The sequence below is a fragment of the Choristoneura fumiferana genome, chromosome 15 (assembly GCF_025370935.1).
Source record: "Choristoneura fumiferana chromosome 15, NRCan_CFum_1, whole genome shotgun sequence".
Classification (NCBI taxonomy): domain Eukaryota; kingdom Metazoa; phylum Arthropoda; class Insecta; order Lepidoptera; family Tortricidae; genus Choristoneura; species Choristoneura fumiferana.
In genome coordinates, this window is record NC_133486.1 from 3,353,544 (window position 1) to 3,373,369 (window position 19,826).

General features: G+C 35.7%; 1 protein-coding gene and 1 long non-coding RNA gene across 2 annotated transcripts in view; both read left to right on the forward strand.

The window, feature by feature from the left end:
* Window positions 1-4,849: 4,849 nt before the first annotated feature.
* On the forward strand, window positions 4,850-7,019 carry LOC141435813 (uncharacterized). The gene is made up of 4 exons (XR_012452228.1): window positions 4,850-5,201; window positions 5,700-5,781; window positions 5,930-5,965; window positions 6,293-7,019. It is a non-coding gene; the product is annotated as an uncharacterized lncRNA (long non-coding RNA).
* Window positions 7,020-7,810: 791 nt separating this feature from the next.
* Window positions 7,811-19,826, forward strand: part of LOC141435809 (toll-interacting protein-like) — an 82,029-nt gene continuing 70,013 nt past the window's right edge. Inside the window, exons 1-2 of the mRNA XM_074098635.1 lie at window positions 7,811-7,978; window positions 10,361-10,480. Of these exons, the coding sequence (XP_073954736.1) occupies window positions 7,925-7,978; window positions 10,361-10,480 (174 nt within the window). The 5' untranslated portion in view covers window positions 7,811-7,924. The remainder of the gene's footprint in view (window positions 7,979-10,360; window positions 10,481-19,826) is intronic.

Below are 19,826 nucleotides of genomic sequence, written 5' to 3' on the forward strand. Positions count from 1 at the left end.
CCTGTAGACAACTGACTAAAAGAAGTCTGGACTTGGCAGAGATCTGTAAAGCAGCTCTCATTATGTCTCAACTAGCTGTTGCCCGCGACTCCGTTCGCGTGAAATTCGTTTATCGCTATCCCGCGGGACCTATGCTATTTTCCGAGATAAAAACTATCACTACTTATACCTAATTTAGTCTCAATCGGTTCAGCGGTTTAGACATGAATGACATGATGAGATAACAAGCACTCAAACAGACTAACAAACTTTCACATTTATAATATTAGTGCGAAGTGGAATTATTACAGCTTTTATACACTGCGTTTTTAAACGCGCGCAGGCAACACATTTTTCTTTCCGTGCAGCTAGGGTTGCCAAGTCCTCAAACATCCTCAATTATTAATGACTAGAAGCTCCGAACGCGTCAAAAAACATTTTTTTTTTCGTTGGTGCCTGAAACATTGAAATTCCCCTATTAAACTATCTAAACATTTACATTTCTGAATTGCATGCATGCATGCATGAATTGAATTGTGCTTGTTTATTCCATCTTACCAAAATCCGCCTGACATATATGGATGGGTAGAGTAGAAATCTAACTTGTCACGTGACCACAACTCTACCTACATAATACAAACCAAGTATAGAACTACTTATAATTTAGTGAAACTGAGAAAAGAATCAGTCAGTATCACAACTTGTGTAATATTTGTGTCTAAATTTTGTTCCAAAGGCACATTCAATCGAAACAAACGCGATACACACGCGAGTTGTATGGCTGCTGCATGTAGGGTTGCCAGGCGTCTGGATAAAGCCGGACATAGTTAGGCCTTTTCAATGCTTGTCCGGCCAAATTCAACGGTGTCCGGGCTGTCCGGCTTTTATTATTATTATTATTATTTATTATTTATATAATGCACAGGCAGCTTATAGCTGATGCGTGCATATCATTGTTCACTTGTGTAATTGTCTTCAAAGTACTTATCAAGTCTGTTTTTAAAAGTATTCACTGAAGGTGCACTGATCACTGTCTCGGGCAAACTGTTCACTGCTTCACGACGCGGTTGCCCAGAAATGCGCCTGGGTTGCTTTACTTAGAGTGCGTATCAGTTTCAGAGAGTGACTCGCAGCCTCTCATTCATGCTCCGTTAAATATGTCACTTAGTTCAGTAATTATAGTGTCCGGTCAATATCTTGTAGGTTTCGATCAGATCACCACGCATTTTGTTAGGCTTTTACAACTGACCAGTGATGCGTGTCCGGTCAGAGAGGAATGCCTATTGCCTATGAAGCGCTCCAGGTGATTCATGAGATGATCTCTAGAGGCAAGTCTGTTAAAATACAGTGGATTCCTTCTCATGTAGGGTTGGCAGGATGAAGCAGTGGATAAGCTTGCGAAAGCCGCTATAATGGATGGCTCTGTAACAGACACTGTTCCCTTGCCAGTGAACTTATTCCCAAATCAAAAGAAGAAGTTTACAGAAGTGGGAATACCATTTTGGTGAACAGTGTGTAACCAGGGGTGTAGGGGTCTGGTACAGAACCATCCAAGCTAGCAATGTGGACACCTTGGTTTGACTCTGCCAACCTTACAAGAAAAGTGGTAGTGCTTGCGAGCACCCATGAGGCTGACATGATCACCTGGATTGTTCAAAGCCTCAAAAAAATAGAAAAAAAAAAAGAACATTCAGGAGTCAATGTAACTGTTTAAGTTTGTTTACCTACTGCCTAGTCTAGTACATTCATAACACAAGCCTTGCTTACTTTGCTTACTGGGAGGTTGTGTTGTGATCATTTTTTTTATTGAGCTAAATAATGTAAAAACTTTGAAATTAAAACTTATTATTTATATAGAAGTTAGTTAAAGCATTGATTAAAAATGTAACAATCAACATTAACCAAATATTTATTTCAAAAGTAGAAACTAAACTAAACGGTCTCTTGACACCACCCAGCCGACAGAAGGCAATTCAAGAGTAATTTATTAAGATTTTTGTTTGAAATACATATGTCCGAAAAATATGCAGTTAATCTTTATACCAATAGTTTACAAATTTCAAGATATGTTATGTATGTGACAATCACAATTGTTCTGCACACAATAATGTTATATCCACCGCACAGAATGGAAATGACTATGACTAGATAAATTTCCTAGTTGTGAAGTTCTTTTTTAACCCCCCACGCAAAAAGAGGGGCGTTATAAATTTGACCGCTATGTGTCTCTGTGTGTGTGTCTGTCTGTGGCACCGTAGCTCTTTAACGGGTGGACCGATTTGAACACATTTTTTATTTATTTGAAAGCAGGTTTTCTAGCTATGTTTCTTAGACATGTTTTATCAAAATCGGTTCAGCTGTTTTTGAGATATTGAACATTGAAGTGGCAATGTTGGGGGTTTTCCAACTTATTGTTGGTTAGGTTATTTATCATGGTAATGGGACCTATCTACATTTAATGTCTTTAGTTTTAGAGCTACATTTCATTAGCAAAATAATGTAAATAAGGCCAAATGACAGACATTAACAATAATTTCTTCAATTTTATGCAAAATGTAAGAGGAGATATGACAGATATTCACCCTTTAGATTATTAACCGAACTGGCCGCGAATCAAAGCTATAGATAACAAATATACATTTTTAAGAACAAACTACGATAAGGGGGAGGATTACATTTGAATGAAAGCAATTACAAATTGCCCTGTGCCAAAAATAAACTATGATTAGGACATTCTTTAACAAAAAGTCGTTGTGTTGTAAAAATTACACCTACCTTGGGTGTTTTGATGATATCCATAGTAAAAATCGTCGAAAATCAATAATATAACCAAGTTTCTTTAGTCCACATATGGCCACAAAAACGGCAAGTTTCTGGTACGCAACACAATTGCACTACACTATACTTGTATAATAATAAATTTAAATGCACTTTAAATTATCACTTAAAATAAATAAAACTTCAAATACTAAAATACGAAAAGCCAACAAAACATGCAAATCTGATATGATAGATTTGACGTTTAGTTTGCGTTTAGTAGTTAAGTAAGTTAGTGTTGTGTTTAGTTTGTAATAGTGTAGTGAGTAGTGACTGAACATAGGTTCAATGAAAATTTGGTACAAATGTCTTTTTAATTTAATATTAGAATAATTAATATTCTAGACTCTTTTATAGTGCTGAACATTTATTTTTACTTTAACAGCAACGTTTAATTTTGTTTCAATAATCAGTCGGCAATTCTTCAACTTTACTTATAGCTTTCTTGAAAAAAATGGTCTAGATATTAATGAAATTACCGTAGATTTCGCTAAGATTCACTATTTTTTTCAAATTTGATTTTATATCATAGTATGATTTGCGTTTACTTAAACGTTGCTACAAATTTAGTCTACCTAAACTTACATCAAACTGTGACTGACGACTGACATACCTACAAAGCTGACATATCAATTCTTTGTAGTGATGTACCACTCAATAGTAATCTATCGATTTATTATAGATGAGTTCCAGTATTCAGTATTCAGTATTTATTTATTGCAACACCTTTTACAAAAAATTATAAAAAATGATGCCCTGTTGGGGCGTGGCAATTCCATTGAATGTTTTAATTTTTGTCGTAAAAATACGAACGATAGCATTTTGTTTGTGTAGTGTTATTAGCTCTAGAGGACGGCTATGGAACCTTGGACTGAGTATGGTCCGACATGCTCTTAGCCGATTTTATTTATTTAAACTTATTTTATAGTTGAAATATTTTAAAGTAAGCTCATCAATATTTCAACCACAAATTAAGATACTTAACAAGGTCGTAGTAAAAGCAGATTATAACCACCTTGGACTTGGAAGGTTAACTTAGATTATCGACTCTATTTCTTAACACAATAGACTATAAAATACAGTAACAGAATAATGGCAAGCATGACGTTTTTTGTATTTTATAAGCGTCCGACACTCCAGGTTGTGAAATGCAGAAGTGTTGAATACGATACGCTATTTTTCTCTTAGGCCATTGATAAGGTTGAAAATTACTAAAGTTGACTTGATAAGTACTTTGAAGACCAGTGAACAATGATATGCATGCACGCAACAGCTATAAGCTGCCTGTGCATTATAAATAATAATAATAAATTCAACATAAATCAGATGTACCATCCAGCCAAATATGTGGTCTATCAATTTTTAAACAAGTTCATATCAATAAATGAATATGTCGCTAAAGCCGAACTTTCAAGTTGACAGGTCAGACACGTCTATTGGCATTATTGTTTTGTTTTATGACATGCAAACGATTATCAACTTTAGGGTGGTAGACCACGTATTTGGCTCATGGTACTTCTAACCTTTTGCGTAAGTAACTGGTTTGCGAATTCGGGAACAAAATCAGGATAGTAGAATGGTATAGATAAAATGCCATTGTGAATACATGAGCTCACTTCAAAATGTTTTAACTATAACAGCACGATTTTTTCATGAATCAATTCCTGTCTATGGATTATCAAAATTTATCCTGCTTAAGAGCGTGCAAACAAAAAGTTGGCCATTCAGTGGTTTTGAGGTTTTTCCGATGCCTTATTAATGTCTAAATGCTTACATTTTTTAAGAAAAAACTAATGTACCGTATAGATAAACCCTTAGTCTGAAGCATAGGCGTGATTTAAATTTATTTCCATCAGCGATTTTTTTTTACCAAATCATTTTGTTGGTGGGGTTTTACAAAAATACGCGTCAGAGCTGACTTTCATGTGAAATATTTCCATTAAAACCCACCCCAAATGATATAACTTTGGTATTTTCTAGTAAAACATATAGTCTTTTCATAGATAAAGACATCACGTGTATCAAAATATTGGTTATTATTATTCAAATACCATTCTACAAAATGTCTAAATCGGTCAACTTTATCATTTTTTTTCTCATTTATTAGAATGTATTTGCAAAGAAAACAATTTTATTATGAATCTACAGGAAACGTTTAGTCTGTAGTATTTTTTTCAGCGCTTAATAATAGCTAGTTTAATTTTGGCAATTTTCTAAACTTCGGTCCAAAATCGATTATATAACCTCGCGCGTAAATAGTTACGACTCAGTAAGCGCCGGGCTCTGCCGAAGAACGGACGTATCGCTCTGCGCTCACCGATCCGCCGCTCTCAGGTTAACAACCTGTACAAGGTTTACTGCAAACACCCGGGAGTTATAGCGCGTCCACAATTGATTGATACTTGGTAAGTAATTTTACATGTCATAATTAAATATTTTAATTCTTCGCAATTTTCGCTCAAACTAATACGGGTAGATGCATTTTACATTTCACAAGCATTTATTTAACTTGTCCTATTAGTATGTATGTTAGTGTGTTAGTATTGGTTAAATTTTGGAAGCTAAATTCGACCCACTTCCCGATTTCTGATTGAGCTGAAACTTTGCGTGCATGTGAGAATTAAATCACAATAGTATATTATTATGACATGAAGCTGATCTGATGATGGAGCTGGCAGGTGGCCATAAGAACTCTGCAATAAAATGATATAATCCTATCGAGTTTGGGCTCATTACATTTGTCTTGACGAGTACTTTGGTCCTGGGTGGTAGTCATGGACAAAGGTACAGTCAGCAAAAAAAATATATATTAAAATATAAAATGTAACTAATTTATTAAAGCTTTTATAGCTTTATATATTTATGTGTAAATAAAAGCTTGTTTTACAGTAAAAATCTTATAGTTTCAGATATGGGAAATAAACGAAAATTATTTGGTATAAAAAAACACAGTAACGTTAAAGTTACACGAGCTGCTTTAAAAAGGTTATTCATCATTATTAATTTCCATTACTGTAAATCCAAGATTTCAGATATAGTTCCATAAATATATATTTTTAATTAAATTCACTCCATATCGAATTTATTGTAACATTACTTTTTATGGTTTTAATGGCATGGCATTTATTTTCAGGCAAATAACAGAACAGCCTGAAACTGCTATAAAAAGGTTATTTTACCAATACTTATTTCCAATTACTTTACATCCGAGATCAATAATAAATACGATTTTTTGTTAAATTTAATTCAACGTTTTAAACATTCGTGATTCTCACTCATAGTCAAAATACCATATACGCGCTGCTAGGCAGACTTGACACCCCACACTTCAGTCTACTCGTGACCACGGCAACTGTAACGTTGCCGAAACGTCGAGGTAAATATTACTTGTGTAAAAATAGCGTGATAATTCCCGTATATGTTATTTTGACTATAAATTTAATTCAAATCGGATTTATGATTAATTTCTTGATTTTAAGATTGTATTTCTTTTCAGACGAAAAATAGAACACGCTAAAACGTCACCTGTTCATGAAACTTCTATAAGTCCTAATACAGAAGATATTATGGAAAATGTATGACGCATTCAGAGTATATATTTTTTCATTTAACAATATTTGATTATGCTGCATTTTTACTCAGTAATAATGTTTGTCTAGTTTTTAAAATATTTTATTAGGTACCACCAGCAAAATATGTGGTCTACTATCCTAAAGTTAATAATCGTTTGCATGTTACAAAACAATAATTTAATATTAATTGGTTTAGTTACAAAATATTAATTGGCTGTGGGCGAACAAATTTGAATGAATTGCTAACATCCATGGACTTACCAACTTTAAATGGAAGATTATACAATAAGTGTCACAATGATGTTTCTGATTGGTGGGCAACTGCTGCTGAACATAGCATGAAAGAAGCTGCCAAAGAAGAAGCTCAAATAGCAGCTGAATGCGGAGATACGATCAACGGCATTCCTGCAATTACAGTTGTTGCTGATGCATGTTGGTCTAAACGCTCTTACAGGACAAACTATTCTGCAGCATCAGGAGCAGCTGCAATTATAGGTTATAAAACAGGTAAAGTGTCAATGCCAATTAGAAACATACTTTCCTAGCGTATTTAATACTACTCACAGGGAACCCTGATTCTTATTAGTATCAAGGTTCCCCGTGGGTAATATAATAATCTCCTTTATGCATAAATAAAAAATGTTTAAAATACTTATTTGTTTTTTCTTAAGCTCACTAAAAGGTAAAATTATTGCCAATATTATATTATTTGATGCTAATATTAGCTATTTGCTAAGTACTATGTGCCCTCACACAATATACCATCATATATTATTATATGCGTTCGAAATATACTATACTATATACATAAAAGTAAATGTGTTTCGCGCACTGAAAAAAATTTTTTGCAAGCTTTTTTTTACTGACTATACTTTTTATCCGTTGTTACCAGCTAGGCCCAAAGCACTTGTCAAGACGAGTCAAACGAGCTCAAAGTCGATGTGGTTATGTCGATTTATTACTGAGTTCCTATGGCCATATTTCAGCTCCATCATCAGATCAGTCATATCATAATAATATTGCATCGTCATCTGATTTACACACGTATGTAAAATTCTTACTCAATCTGAAAATTTTAAGTGCATATTTAGTCAAGTTAAGCTTCCAAAATTTAATCCATATCTACCTATTAACTAACGTGCTAATAGGGCAAGATAAAAAAAAAACTTTTAATAATATACATTATTTTATTAAGAAATGAAAATATTTATATAACCACAAAAAAGTTCTTAAGTTTACTACGGTGGAAAATGTACAATGATCAAGATGTGTTACTGTTGTCGGCAACGCCGCGTCGCACGCACACAGCAAACCGTGTTAGTGTGCGGGCGACTCACGCCGCGCGGGCAGGAGATCGCGCGAGTGACGAGTTGGGACGAAATGTTTGCGCGCTCTTAACTTTATCGATATACATTTTCATTCTCACGTTCGTAGCGCATCCCTAAATCAAATAAATATTCCGCCGCTGTCAGATCAATTTTCGCTATCGCCTTTGTCGAGATTGTGAAAATTTTGGGAAAACAATTAAAAGATACCGTGAAAAGTGCTAAATAAACATGACTTCCACCATGCCTAGTGACGGTGATAGAAACGAAGAGCGTCGACGACGGGTAAGTGCAGAAAATATGATGAAATACTCAAGCATAACTTTGTTTTGGCGTATCGGATGAATCATTTACTATGTTATTTTCTTATTGCGTCTATCAAATTAGGTATTAACGGACGATATTTTATTATTAGACTATGAAACCGGTTTGGAACGATTTTTGATACTTGTGCATATCATTTCGATGTTTTTTATTAGATCAGTTTGTTCTAGAGATTTCTCTTATCAGATTATTGTGTTGTCATTATTTTGATGCGGAGTTCAATGTACTGCAGGTTAATTGACATCCACATGACCTGAATATTTTAGATGCCTAGTTGTTAAATTGTTCTTTATTTATTATACATGGAAGTCTTGAACTATGCAGCACAAACAAAGTTAATTGTGCTCAGACATGCACGCACACTGTAATATCAAATTGGGGCAGTAGGTATTTGTTGAACTACCTAAGATTTCCTATTTAACCCGTTGCACGGCCAACATCTTTTTAGGGTAATTTTGGACTAGTTACCCTATGTTAAAGGGTGATTGAAACTAGTATCAAAAATTTACTAATCACGAGTCACAATTACTTTTTTTTTTTCTCGTTTAGGTTTTTTGGTTTTTTGTTTTTTTTTTATATAATTGTTTTGTTTTTTTATTACTTATTATTATTTATTTTTGTAGTTGTAATTAATTATTTAATTTTGTTTGACATTTGGTTTCTTTTGATTATTTGTGTTTATTTGTGGTTTGATTTGTTATTCTATTTAATTTGACATTTTTGTTTTATTTAGTTACGATTTATTAGGTAATGTTATAATAACATTGTAAATTTTCTATTTAATAAATGATTAGTAGTTGATATCACAACTACTTAAATACGGAGTACTGTGGTGAGCAGGGCGTTCAAGGAGTTAAGGTTTTATGAGGTCTTCTTGTAAGAAACTGCAAAATGTTTTACCAAAAGTCTTCATGTTAAAACTGGCCTGCCTGAAAGCTAGGAAGGTTGCTGAAGGTTGCCTAGAAGAGATCGCTCTTAAGTGATAAGGTCGCCTATTGTTTACCTTGTAATCTTTCTGTCTGTGTACAGTAACCATCTGATATTTCAGTGGCCAAGGTGATCAAAAATATTGAAACATGAACTCTAATACCTTAATCACAGAATAAGAAATAGTACAAGTACAGAAGGTTCTCTCTTTTGATATTGACAAAAGCCATTTTATATGCCTTCTTCTTCTTCTTCTTCTTCAGCGCGTTTTCGCCCACCGTTGGGCATACGCCTCTCCAGCCTTTCTCCACCCGGATCGACTGTCCGTCTCTCTCTTCCAGACCGGTCCTGCTGTCTCCACTATGTCATCGGACCATCGAGCAGGCGGTCTGCCCACATTTTCTTTTCCCTAGCCGGGGTCTCCACTCCAGAACGCGCTTGCTCCACCGTTCGTCGTGTCGTCGGCACACGTGGCACACGTGGTTTATATGCCTATGTTATTTTTATTAGCAAAATCACCATGCACCACCAAGCAACATTGAACTCTAGTACTGCGCGCGAAGGTTGTTATTATTCAGGACCAACATTTTGGTTTAGGACAGGGTTGTAAATCAATAAAAAAATAATGCTCACATATTATTTAAGAGTAAATTCGGACAAATACTTAGTTTTCTAGCATTTTTAAATTGACGCGCCTACATACGATCTGTCACAAAATGGATAATTGTACAAGGTCGCGTGCCGAATGCGTTGTCGGCTGCCTCTAACGTTTTGTACACCCGCAGTGGGTATTGGTAACTCGCACTTAATATGGTTTTGAACAGAATTGGGTTAGTATTAGTGTAATGTTATGTACAGAATAGAAAATAGTAAGAATTTTAGTGTTGCAATTAATGAAATTTTCATGAATTAGCAAAAAAATAAAATTCATGTTCAGATAACATTATGTAGTTTTCATACTGTGTAGTGTGGCTGGCTATACATATACTGTTTCAGAGCTCAAACTGTACAATTGAAATATATATACCTACTCCTCATCCCAAAAATCGAAACACCACGCTATTTCATGATAGATATTCTAATATCCTCACGAAAATTACACAGCTACACGTAGCGTTACGCGGCGCGACTAGTTCGAGCGGAACTGCGAGCGTGCATGCCGGGCGGTGCTCATAGCCCTAGTGAGTTAACCCACGCCGGCGTGGGGTGTTTAGATACTTACAGAATCGCAACTATATCGCGGAGTGCGCCGCGCCTGGTATTACGTAACGCAATTTGGGGGGAATGTTACTATGCGTTACAGGGGCGGGAGGAGGGGTCAAAAAATCTCCAAAAATAACATATTACTTGAATGAAAGCCCCCTTTGCTTAGGTCTCCAGCTTCAAGTAGCTTATGATTAAACCATCTATTACCAGGTTCTTCTGGGACCCCTCCCTGCCAACTTCCTGCGAGCCGATGGAGACGCTGCTGTGGACAATGTAGATGCTGACTACCAGGCAGCATTGGCTCTGCAGCAACAGCTATGTGGCACACAGGTAACTACATTCAAAACTGTTTATGGCAACACCACTTATAACAACGTGTTAGATGTAACAACCAAGAAAAAAGTACCAGCACGATCTTATATACCATACTTGTCTTGGATAGTTATTTAACTAAATGTAAACAAACTTCAGCTGCCAGATTTGGTACATCCAAGGATTTTAAACATTTTACTTATTTATCTATCATTGTAATACAAACTAAAGTAAAACTAGTGTATTTCAATACAGAAATGTAAATAAATGTTCAGATAGTTTAATGGAATAATTGCAATATTTAAGGCAACAATTTTTACATTTAGTTAAATACATATCCAAACCAAGTATAAAATAATACTGGTTGCAACAACCAATTGTGTTAAACGACCATATACTGCTATCCTTTTGATGGTTCTCCAAGGGTTTGCAACCCAGGTGTCAACGCTTTAGGGCGTTGTTCCAACGATTATCAACTTTGGGTGGTAGACCACATATTTGGCTGATGGTACAGTCAAGGGCAAAGATATCGACACGGCCAAAGTTGCAAAAATATGCATACACGGCCTTAATGTCAAGTGCATAAAGTCGTGTATACATATTTTTGTAACTTTGGCCGTGTCGTTATCTTTGCCCTTGACTGTACATACTATTGATGTTTGTGCTTTATTGATAGTGTTTGTATATCTTCCTTCATGACTGAAACTCAAAAAATGAACTATGACAATTACTTTGCTCTACAGACAGATGTGCAAATTGTGGAAAGTTTTCAAAAAAGTTGGAAAAGTTCTCGGAAATTTCTGGAAATTTTCACAAGAAATATGGGAAATTTAAATTTAAGAAACGAAGTTTCAATCCCCATACAAAATTGTGGGTTCCCCTAGTTTAAATATTTAATTTTGTTATAAAAATCAAGAAAACATACATACACTAAATTTTAATTACTTAATTATAATAATAATAATAATAAAGCCTTTTATTTTCCAAATACTTACAGGAGTTTCTCTACTTATTTTCCTTTATAATTATAATTAGCAAGTTGTTAGTATTGTTAGTAATTCCTTAGTTTATTTATGTGTGTTAGTACTAGTTTCCGTAGATTTGGACCCCTCTCTGGGTGTAGGCAGAATCAGAATCAGAATCAGAATATTTTATTCGTTTAACATAGGTACATTGGTATTGGTCTTAAAATTAAATCATGTTGCGAAACACTATGTTTTGCCAGCAGGCGTACGAATTTTTTTTTTTTTTTTATATATATATCTATCCATGCTTCACTAATTAATTACAAATATTACAAATAATAAGAATTGCAGCAAAATGTTAATCTATAATAATAACAACTACTCATAAATATTTAAAATATGTCAAATACGCATTCATGCAACAACATTAATGAAATATTTAAATTGAAGGGATAATCCACACTAAATATGATAATTAGTAAAAGAATAAAAAAATAACAATGTCAGCGAAATTTCAACCAAAACCAATCACAAATAATGTAAGACAAGAAGAGCAAGTTTCATTACAACTCATCGTCATTTAAAAATTGTTGTATGTTGTAGTAACATTTCTTAGTCAGCAGCAACTTGAATGCTCTCTTAAAGCGTGCAATGTCTAATTCCTTAAGAGTATTCGGAATTTTATTATATATTTTTGGTGCCATTCCTAGAACACTTTTTCGCATTAAAGCTGTTTTACACGCTGTATGGCGTATATCACCTCTATATTGAGATCGTACAGGGAGCCTTCGTATATCGGCAACTTTATCAAATAGGTTGGGATTACACTTCACAAAGATCGCTATTTCCAAGATGTAAAGACTGGGTAGTGTTAAGATATTTAGTGATTTAAAGTACGGAACACAACTATCTGTCATTTTCAGGTTACATATGGCTCGTACACATCTTTTTTGGGCTTTTAGTACTGTTTCTTTATCTACTGAATTTCCCCAAAAGATGACTCCGTATCTAAGTATCGATTCAACAAGTCCATGATAAGCAACAAGTAAAGCATCCTTGTTCACTATCTTAGCAAGCTTGTGTAAAGCGAATGCGGACTTACTTAATTTCCTACAAATATCGTTAGTTGACTATCAATGAGCAAGCCTAAGAATTTAGTTACTTGTACAGTTTCTATAGTGTTTCCTTCATAACTAACATTAATATCATTTGGTTCAATTCGTTGATAGAAATGCATTATATTAGTTTTAGTTAAATTAATTAGTAGATTATTACTATTAAGCCACAATATGACATCTTTTATTACGGTGTTAACATCATGTTCATAGTTAGTCTGATTACTAAATTTTACAATGGAGGTACTGTCATCAGCAAACAAGATCATTGGATGGCGTATAGCTATGGGCAAGTCATTTATATAAATTAAAAAGAGAAGAGGGCCAAGTACACTTCCCTGAGGTACACCATATCTTATACATCTTGAATCTGATATGAATACTCTATCTGTTTTCCCTTTAGTACAACTTCTAGTAATTTCAGTATATTGGAATCTATTACTGAGATAAGATTGAATGAGTTTTAGTACATTTCCTCTAACACCATACCTATTAAGTTTACTTAGTAGTATTTCATGATCCACATGATCAAAGGCCTTGGTCATGTCGGTAAATAGAGCACATACGGGTATTTTTTTGTCAACATTTTTAACGACCATATTTATAAAATCATAAAGAGCCATGTTTATATTAATACTTTTCCTGAACCCTTTCTGCTCTGTACAAAATAAGTTAAAAGTATCCATGTAGTTATATAGTGATTGATAGATAAATTTTTCGAAAATTTTGGAAAATACCGGTATAAGAGCTATGGGTCGATAGTTCTCAGGGTTTTCTTTTTCACCTTTTTTGTGTAAAGGCCTTATGATGGAAATTTTTAGCTTATCTGGATAGATACCCGTATTAATGCACAAATTAATTATGTGACTTAGGTGGACAGCTATTACATCACCTACATACTTAATTACAGTTGTGCAAATTTTGTCAAAACCTACACTTAGGGTGTTTCTCAAAGACTGAATTATTAGTTTTATGTCATGTTCTGTAGATGGACGCATATACATGGACTTGATACTATTTTTGATATTACAGCGTAGAGTATTATTCTTTGGTAGGTCTTTTATACATTCTATAAAGTGATTATTTAAGGGGTTTGCTCCTGGTTAGCTCATGAGCAATGTCCCGTTAGATGGCGCTGTTATCAATAGTTCCTTTTTTCAGGTTTTTTTCGTAAATTATGAAGAATTATTTCACCAAAAACTAGTGGCGGGAGTATCTAAGCGTAACCGATTTTTTGACCCCACACTCGAAATGAAATATTCCGCCAAAGCCGCAAACGAGGTGCTTTACTTTGAACGTCAATTGCGGCCGTATACGGACACTAGGAGCTCACGCACACACTCAAATAGACAGCGCCAGCTAGCGAAAGTCTATTGCGACACTTAGCTACCCGATCGAGGAGTACCTTCGAGTAATATTCACATTTTTTTATCGAGTCACGAAATTTTGTACTAACTGTACTTTACTCGAAAAATTTTACTACGACCTATAAAATCTATAAGTATTTTATTGATAATTAGAAGCAGGGTCTTGGATATACTGTTCGCATATTATATACGAGCAAACGCCTTTCAAGTGGTCATAATATGTGTACGATAAATTGAGAAATTACCGAGATTCTGACCAAGTTCTTGTCTTGGTTGATGGTCTTTGCTATTATTCAGGTTATATTTATAGTTACTTTTCGTAGTTACTACTCTTGCTAAAGTGGTCATGGTCGTCGTTTGAAAAATCGGTAGCAAATCTACAGGACGAGTTTCTTGGGAAAATAGTGCGGTGGTTTGTCCTTACCTTCCACGCCGCAAGCTGGAGTTTGAATTCGTAGTTGGCAATAGAGAGCGCTGCCACCAGGCTCTTAGTCATCTTGTACGACACGCACAGGAATGCACAGGCAATCAAGTTTATCTAGGGCATCCGTAAAGCCAAAGTCCCTTAAGACACTGTTTACACATGCTCTTTAGTAGCAAGAAAGCATGCTACTATTGAACAAATGCTAGCTAGTAGCATGTGTGAACAGGACATGCTACTATCGAGCATGCTTATTAGTGGCAAGCTCGAGACGGCGGGAAGGNGAGCCGGCCGCGTAACTGTAGTAGGTAGTATGACGCTTCTTTTTAGAGTGTCATTGCTACTGAACTGTCAGGTTGCCTTACAGAAGAAAAAGTAAACTCGTTGTAAATGACATCTCGCATACAGATACCCAGAATCAAGAACCAAAATCAGAAATTGTATAAGTTCATATATTGATAATTTTTTATTGTGAGCTTACTTTTTTTTAATTCATGTGTAACTATTATTACAAATTATATATTTTTAAGCTTCTGGTACCTTGACTTTTTATTTAGGACTATTGCATGGTAGGTGCACGCGGCTAGTAGCTATTTATAAGATCTCCGCTTACAAATTGTATCTTTCGCGTCACTGCTTTATTATAGTGGCATCATACAATGTTTGATTTGAGTTTGCATTATATTATAGGCACTAAGTAAGTATAGAAGTTAGGTTGGTCAAAAACTGTCATATTGGCTGTACATTAATTTTCATCTAATCTAGTGTCCCAAATTTCAAATTTGTCAATTTTCAAAATCACTCAATATGCTTGACTGAAATGTTTACATCGTAAAATCTGGGCCATATTGTCCGAAATAAAGGTAGTTACTTATTATTGTAATAGCTGGTTCAGATTTTCGATCACGAACCCATCTGGACCCGGTCATTTGAAAGGCATGGACCACAGCCAACATATCTAATATAGATGAGATGAGCAGAACTTTGGAGGTCTATCCCTAATACACTATAAGGATGTGCTAGCGGACAGGCCTCTACAGTTGCCAGATCCGGACAGTAATTCACATGGAATGGGCTATGGCGTTAATAGGATGCCGCATACAGCATTACCGAGATATGGAGTGAGATAACGGACACCTACCATTCCAATTTTCCAATATCATATAAATTGTACATTTAGTAGACGATGACATTATGCCGTTTCACTAAATGGGCCGCTCAAACTATTGACCCCCGAAACAACGAGGTGTGTGCTTCCAAAATATATTTCACATACTTTTATTCTGACCTAGAAAGACGTGTAATAATATGTGATATTTTTTGATTGGTTCGATTGTATATCTATCTTGTCTTGAGTGGATAGAGATGAACAAAAATAAATACTTGAATAATTGAGTGGTTTCGGTTACCAGGTCCTTGACCCTTGATGCGTGGCTTTACTGGTACGTCCATGAGGCACATGTACCATATGACCAGTGATGTAAATAATGGAGTTGTTCTTTCAAAAAAAATAAACTTTATTACATACATTATAATAATTATTTTTATTCTTGAACCACATTTAGATAAACAATGAAAATTGCTACGGGGATATTATATTACCTTATCATTACTATGGCGACGTGTCAAAAGAACGCTGCACATTGCTTCGGGACAGAAACTTGTTAATTTGCGGAACCTCATATAAGTTGACAACAATATTTTTTACTTTACTTCTGCGCTACGAACCGTGCCCCACAACTACGTCCATGTGAAATATCTATACAATAAGTTTACATACACGCCCGCTCTCTTTCTCTTCGATGTAAAACAATATTTTATGTATGTATTAGTATATGTCACACAAGCTCGACTAGCTGTCACAAATACCTACTATATAACTATTATTAGGTATTGTGTGATATATATATTATTTCATGTAGGAGGAGGGAGGTGGAGGAGGGCGTGTACTGCATGTTATTATATTATGTAGGAACGTATCACATAGATCTAACTGTGCCGCACGGTTGATAGCAGAGAAACCTAGGGCAAAATAAATACTATAGGTTCTAGATGCTGACTAACAGTCAAGCTCAAAAAAAATAATTGCTAGTGGTACGGTTGGCTTGTTGATTGACTGGACAGCGGGCATATTTAACTTGTATCACAAAGTTTATACCTTTTTTTGTCTCAAAGTATTAGCTGAATCTAATGCCGACGTTGTTCACTAGCAGACCTGACCCCCTGATCCTGATAATTATTCTCAAACGCTGTCTAATGCGACGTACTGCATTTTACTTACCCCAAGAAAAGATTGTATGGTAGAACTGCAACTGTCACAGGCGGAACGGCAGTGATGGTCCTGGTAATTGCAGCCTGCTCGCGTGCACAGACAGATGAGAGAATAGAGCAACAAAATAATTAAAATAAACTGGAATTAATCAAAATACCACGCACAGGACTTATCACGCTAACGCACACGAGTAATATTTACCTCGACGTTTCGGCAACATTACAGTGGCCGTGGTCACGAGTAGACTGAAGTGTGGGGTGTCAAGTCTGCCTAGCAGCGCGAGTCCTTCGAACTACCCGCACTTGGTCATTTTTATTTGTCACCCCACACTTCAGTCTACCCGTGACCACGGCCGTGTAATGTTGCCGAAACGTCTAAGTAAATATTACTCGTGTCTAAAAATATATTGTTTCCAAAATAGTTACTTGATTTATAATGCATAATAATTGGCATGATAATTGGGATATGAATTTACTGTACCAGCGGGAAAATTACAAATTAATTATACCCACTGCCCTGTCAACCAGACTAGTTAGCCGTAGATACTACAGGCAAAGAGCGATCAAAAAGTAGCAAAGTAAAGACATTCCCTTTTTACTCTTAGTATTTGAGGACATGTAAAACTATTTGAGCATTTCCAAATAAAGTTTGTACATTTGATTTGCGACTCCTATTTGTGATAAAAATTTGCAGGTTTGTAGAGTGAACGATATTGAGTCGTAATAACATAGTCTCTAATTTGTATGGAAATTTCCTTTTTTGTTACCAAAACTATGGATTTGCGGTAACAAAAAAGGAACTTTCCGTACAAATTAATTGGGACATTTCGGGAGACTATCTACCTGCAAATTTTTACCCAAATCGGAGTCGCAAATCAAATGTACAAACTTTTTTAGAAATGCTCATTTTAGCACTGTAGCTTGCTGTAACAAAGTACCAAACTGTTCAGCTACCTATGAGCTTGACTGCTTCGAATTAGGTTTGATGCAACATCTGTCTCCGATGATGACGTGTCAGCTAAACTGAACGTGCCCGTAGTCTGCAAGTACGACGGATTATTTGCGGTAGTTCTAGTTCTTCACAAGACCTTGAAGAAAGAACTGCGTTATTTTTCCGCCTTTGTACCTTTGCAAGAACTGAAGATGCTACTGCGAAAGGAACAAAGGCAAAAAAATAAACGCAGTTTTTCCTTCAAGTCTTGTAAAGGAACTAATGCAAAAAAAACGCAATAGTTCCATCGCACGAACATCCAAAGGAAACACTGCCAATAATCCAGTACACACGACTACAAGCCTGCTGGATCGGAAAAAAATCCTAGCAGATAATACTTACAATAGGTAGTTATATGATACCAATCGACAACTGTTTTCGACTCGAAGGTAACAAAGGGAGTGTAGATGATTTTGGAACTGCTCGTAGTCTTCTGCTGATTGTGCCAAATCATCGGTTATGATATCCTAACAAAATCAATTTATAGGTACAAAATTAGCACGGGATAATTTTTACCGCAATTTGATCGGCGCAAGTTATCGGCGAGTGGGTGAACTTTTGCTGTTATGTAAGTATTTCGTAAGTATTTATTTATACCTATAAAGGCAAAACATGGCCTAAAAATGCATGAGATTTGGCAAACGTATTCCTTGAGGATCGCAGAGGTGCAAGAAGTTTTTTTTTAAATTCGAATACCTACACTACAGAGTAGATTTTTTTCTTCAACGGGAGCGAAGCCGCGGGATTAAGCTAGTAATTATATATACGAACTGAGAAATCCAGATGCAGAAGCCTAGATAAACTCTTCGTCAACTCTTTTCATGGTTAGCAACTTATTAATAATTGATATTAGCAGTTTATGATTACTAATTCTCTACCAAAAGTCTTACCACAGAAATTGAGTGATGATGATGATGATAATTAGGATAGTAAACTCTGTATGGATTTTATTACCTCTTTTGATAGAAAGAGCTTACACGAAGCACTGTTCATAAAATATTAGGTATGTCTAAAGGCACTGTTACACATGCTCGTTACTGGACTGAAGCAAACGCGTTCACACTTGCTTATTACCTTTCCCCCTTCCACCCCGTCTCGAGCTTGCCACTAATAAGCATGCTCGATAGTAGCATGTCCTGTTCACACATGCTACTAGCTAGCATTTGCTCAATAGTAGCATGCTTTCTTGCTACTAAAGAGCATGTGTAACAGTGTCTTAAGGGACTTTGGCTTTACGGATGCCCTTGATAAACTTGATTGCCTGTGCATTCCTGTGCGTGTCGTACAAGATGACTAAGAGCCCTGGTGGCAGCGCTCTCTATTGCCAACTACGAATTCCAAACTCCAGCTCTGCGGCGTGGAAGGTAAGGACAAACCACCGCACTATTTTCCCAAGAAACTCGTCCTGTAGATTTGCTACCGATTTTCAACCGACGACCATGACCACTTTAGCAAGAGTAGTAACTACGAAAAGTAACTATAAATATAACCTGAATAATAGCAAGACCATCAACCAAGACGAGAAACCGTGGTCAGAATCTCGGTAATTTCTCAATTTATCGTACACATATTATGACCACTTGAAAGGCGTTTGGCTCGTATTATAATATGCGAACAGTTATCCAAGACCCTGCTTTTAATTATCAATAAAATACTTATAGATTTTATAGGTCGTAGTAAAATTTTCGAGTAAAGTACAGTTGGTACAAAATTTCGTGACTCGATAAAAAAATGTGAATATTACTCGAAGGAGTACCCCGATCGGGTAGCTAAGTGTCGCAATAGACTTTCGCTAGCTGGCGCTGTCTATTTGAGTGTGTGCGTGAGCTCCTAGTGTCCGTATACGGCCGCAATCGACGTTCAAAGTAAAGCACCTCGTTTGCGGCTTTGGCGGAATATTTCATTTCGAGTGTGGGGTCAAAAAATCGGTTACGCTTAGATACTCCCGCCACTAGTTTTTGGTGAAATAATTCTTCATAATTTACGAAAAAAACCTGAAAAAAGGAACTATTGATAACAGCGCCATCTAACGGGACATTGCTCATGAGCTAACCAGGAGCAAACCCCTTAATAGCGCGTGCTTGCGCAAAATAAAGCAGAGTCTATAGAGCTGTCTCACTGTTAACAGGTCTTTCCTTGGAAATCTAAACTTTTTGCAGTGTAAGAATTTGAGCACAGTTCTCTGAGCTCTCTCGATTTTAAGGAAATAAAATTATGTTGTAGCCGCTCCGCCC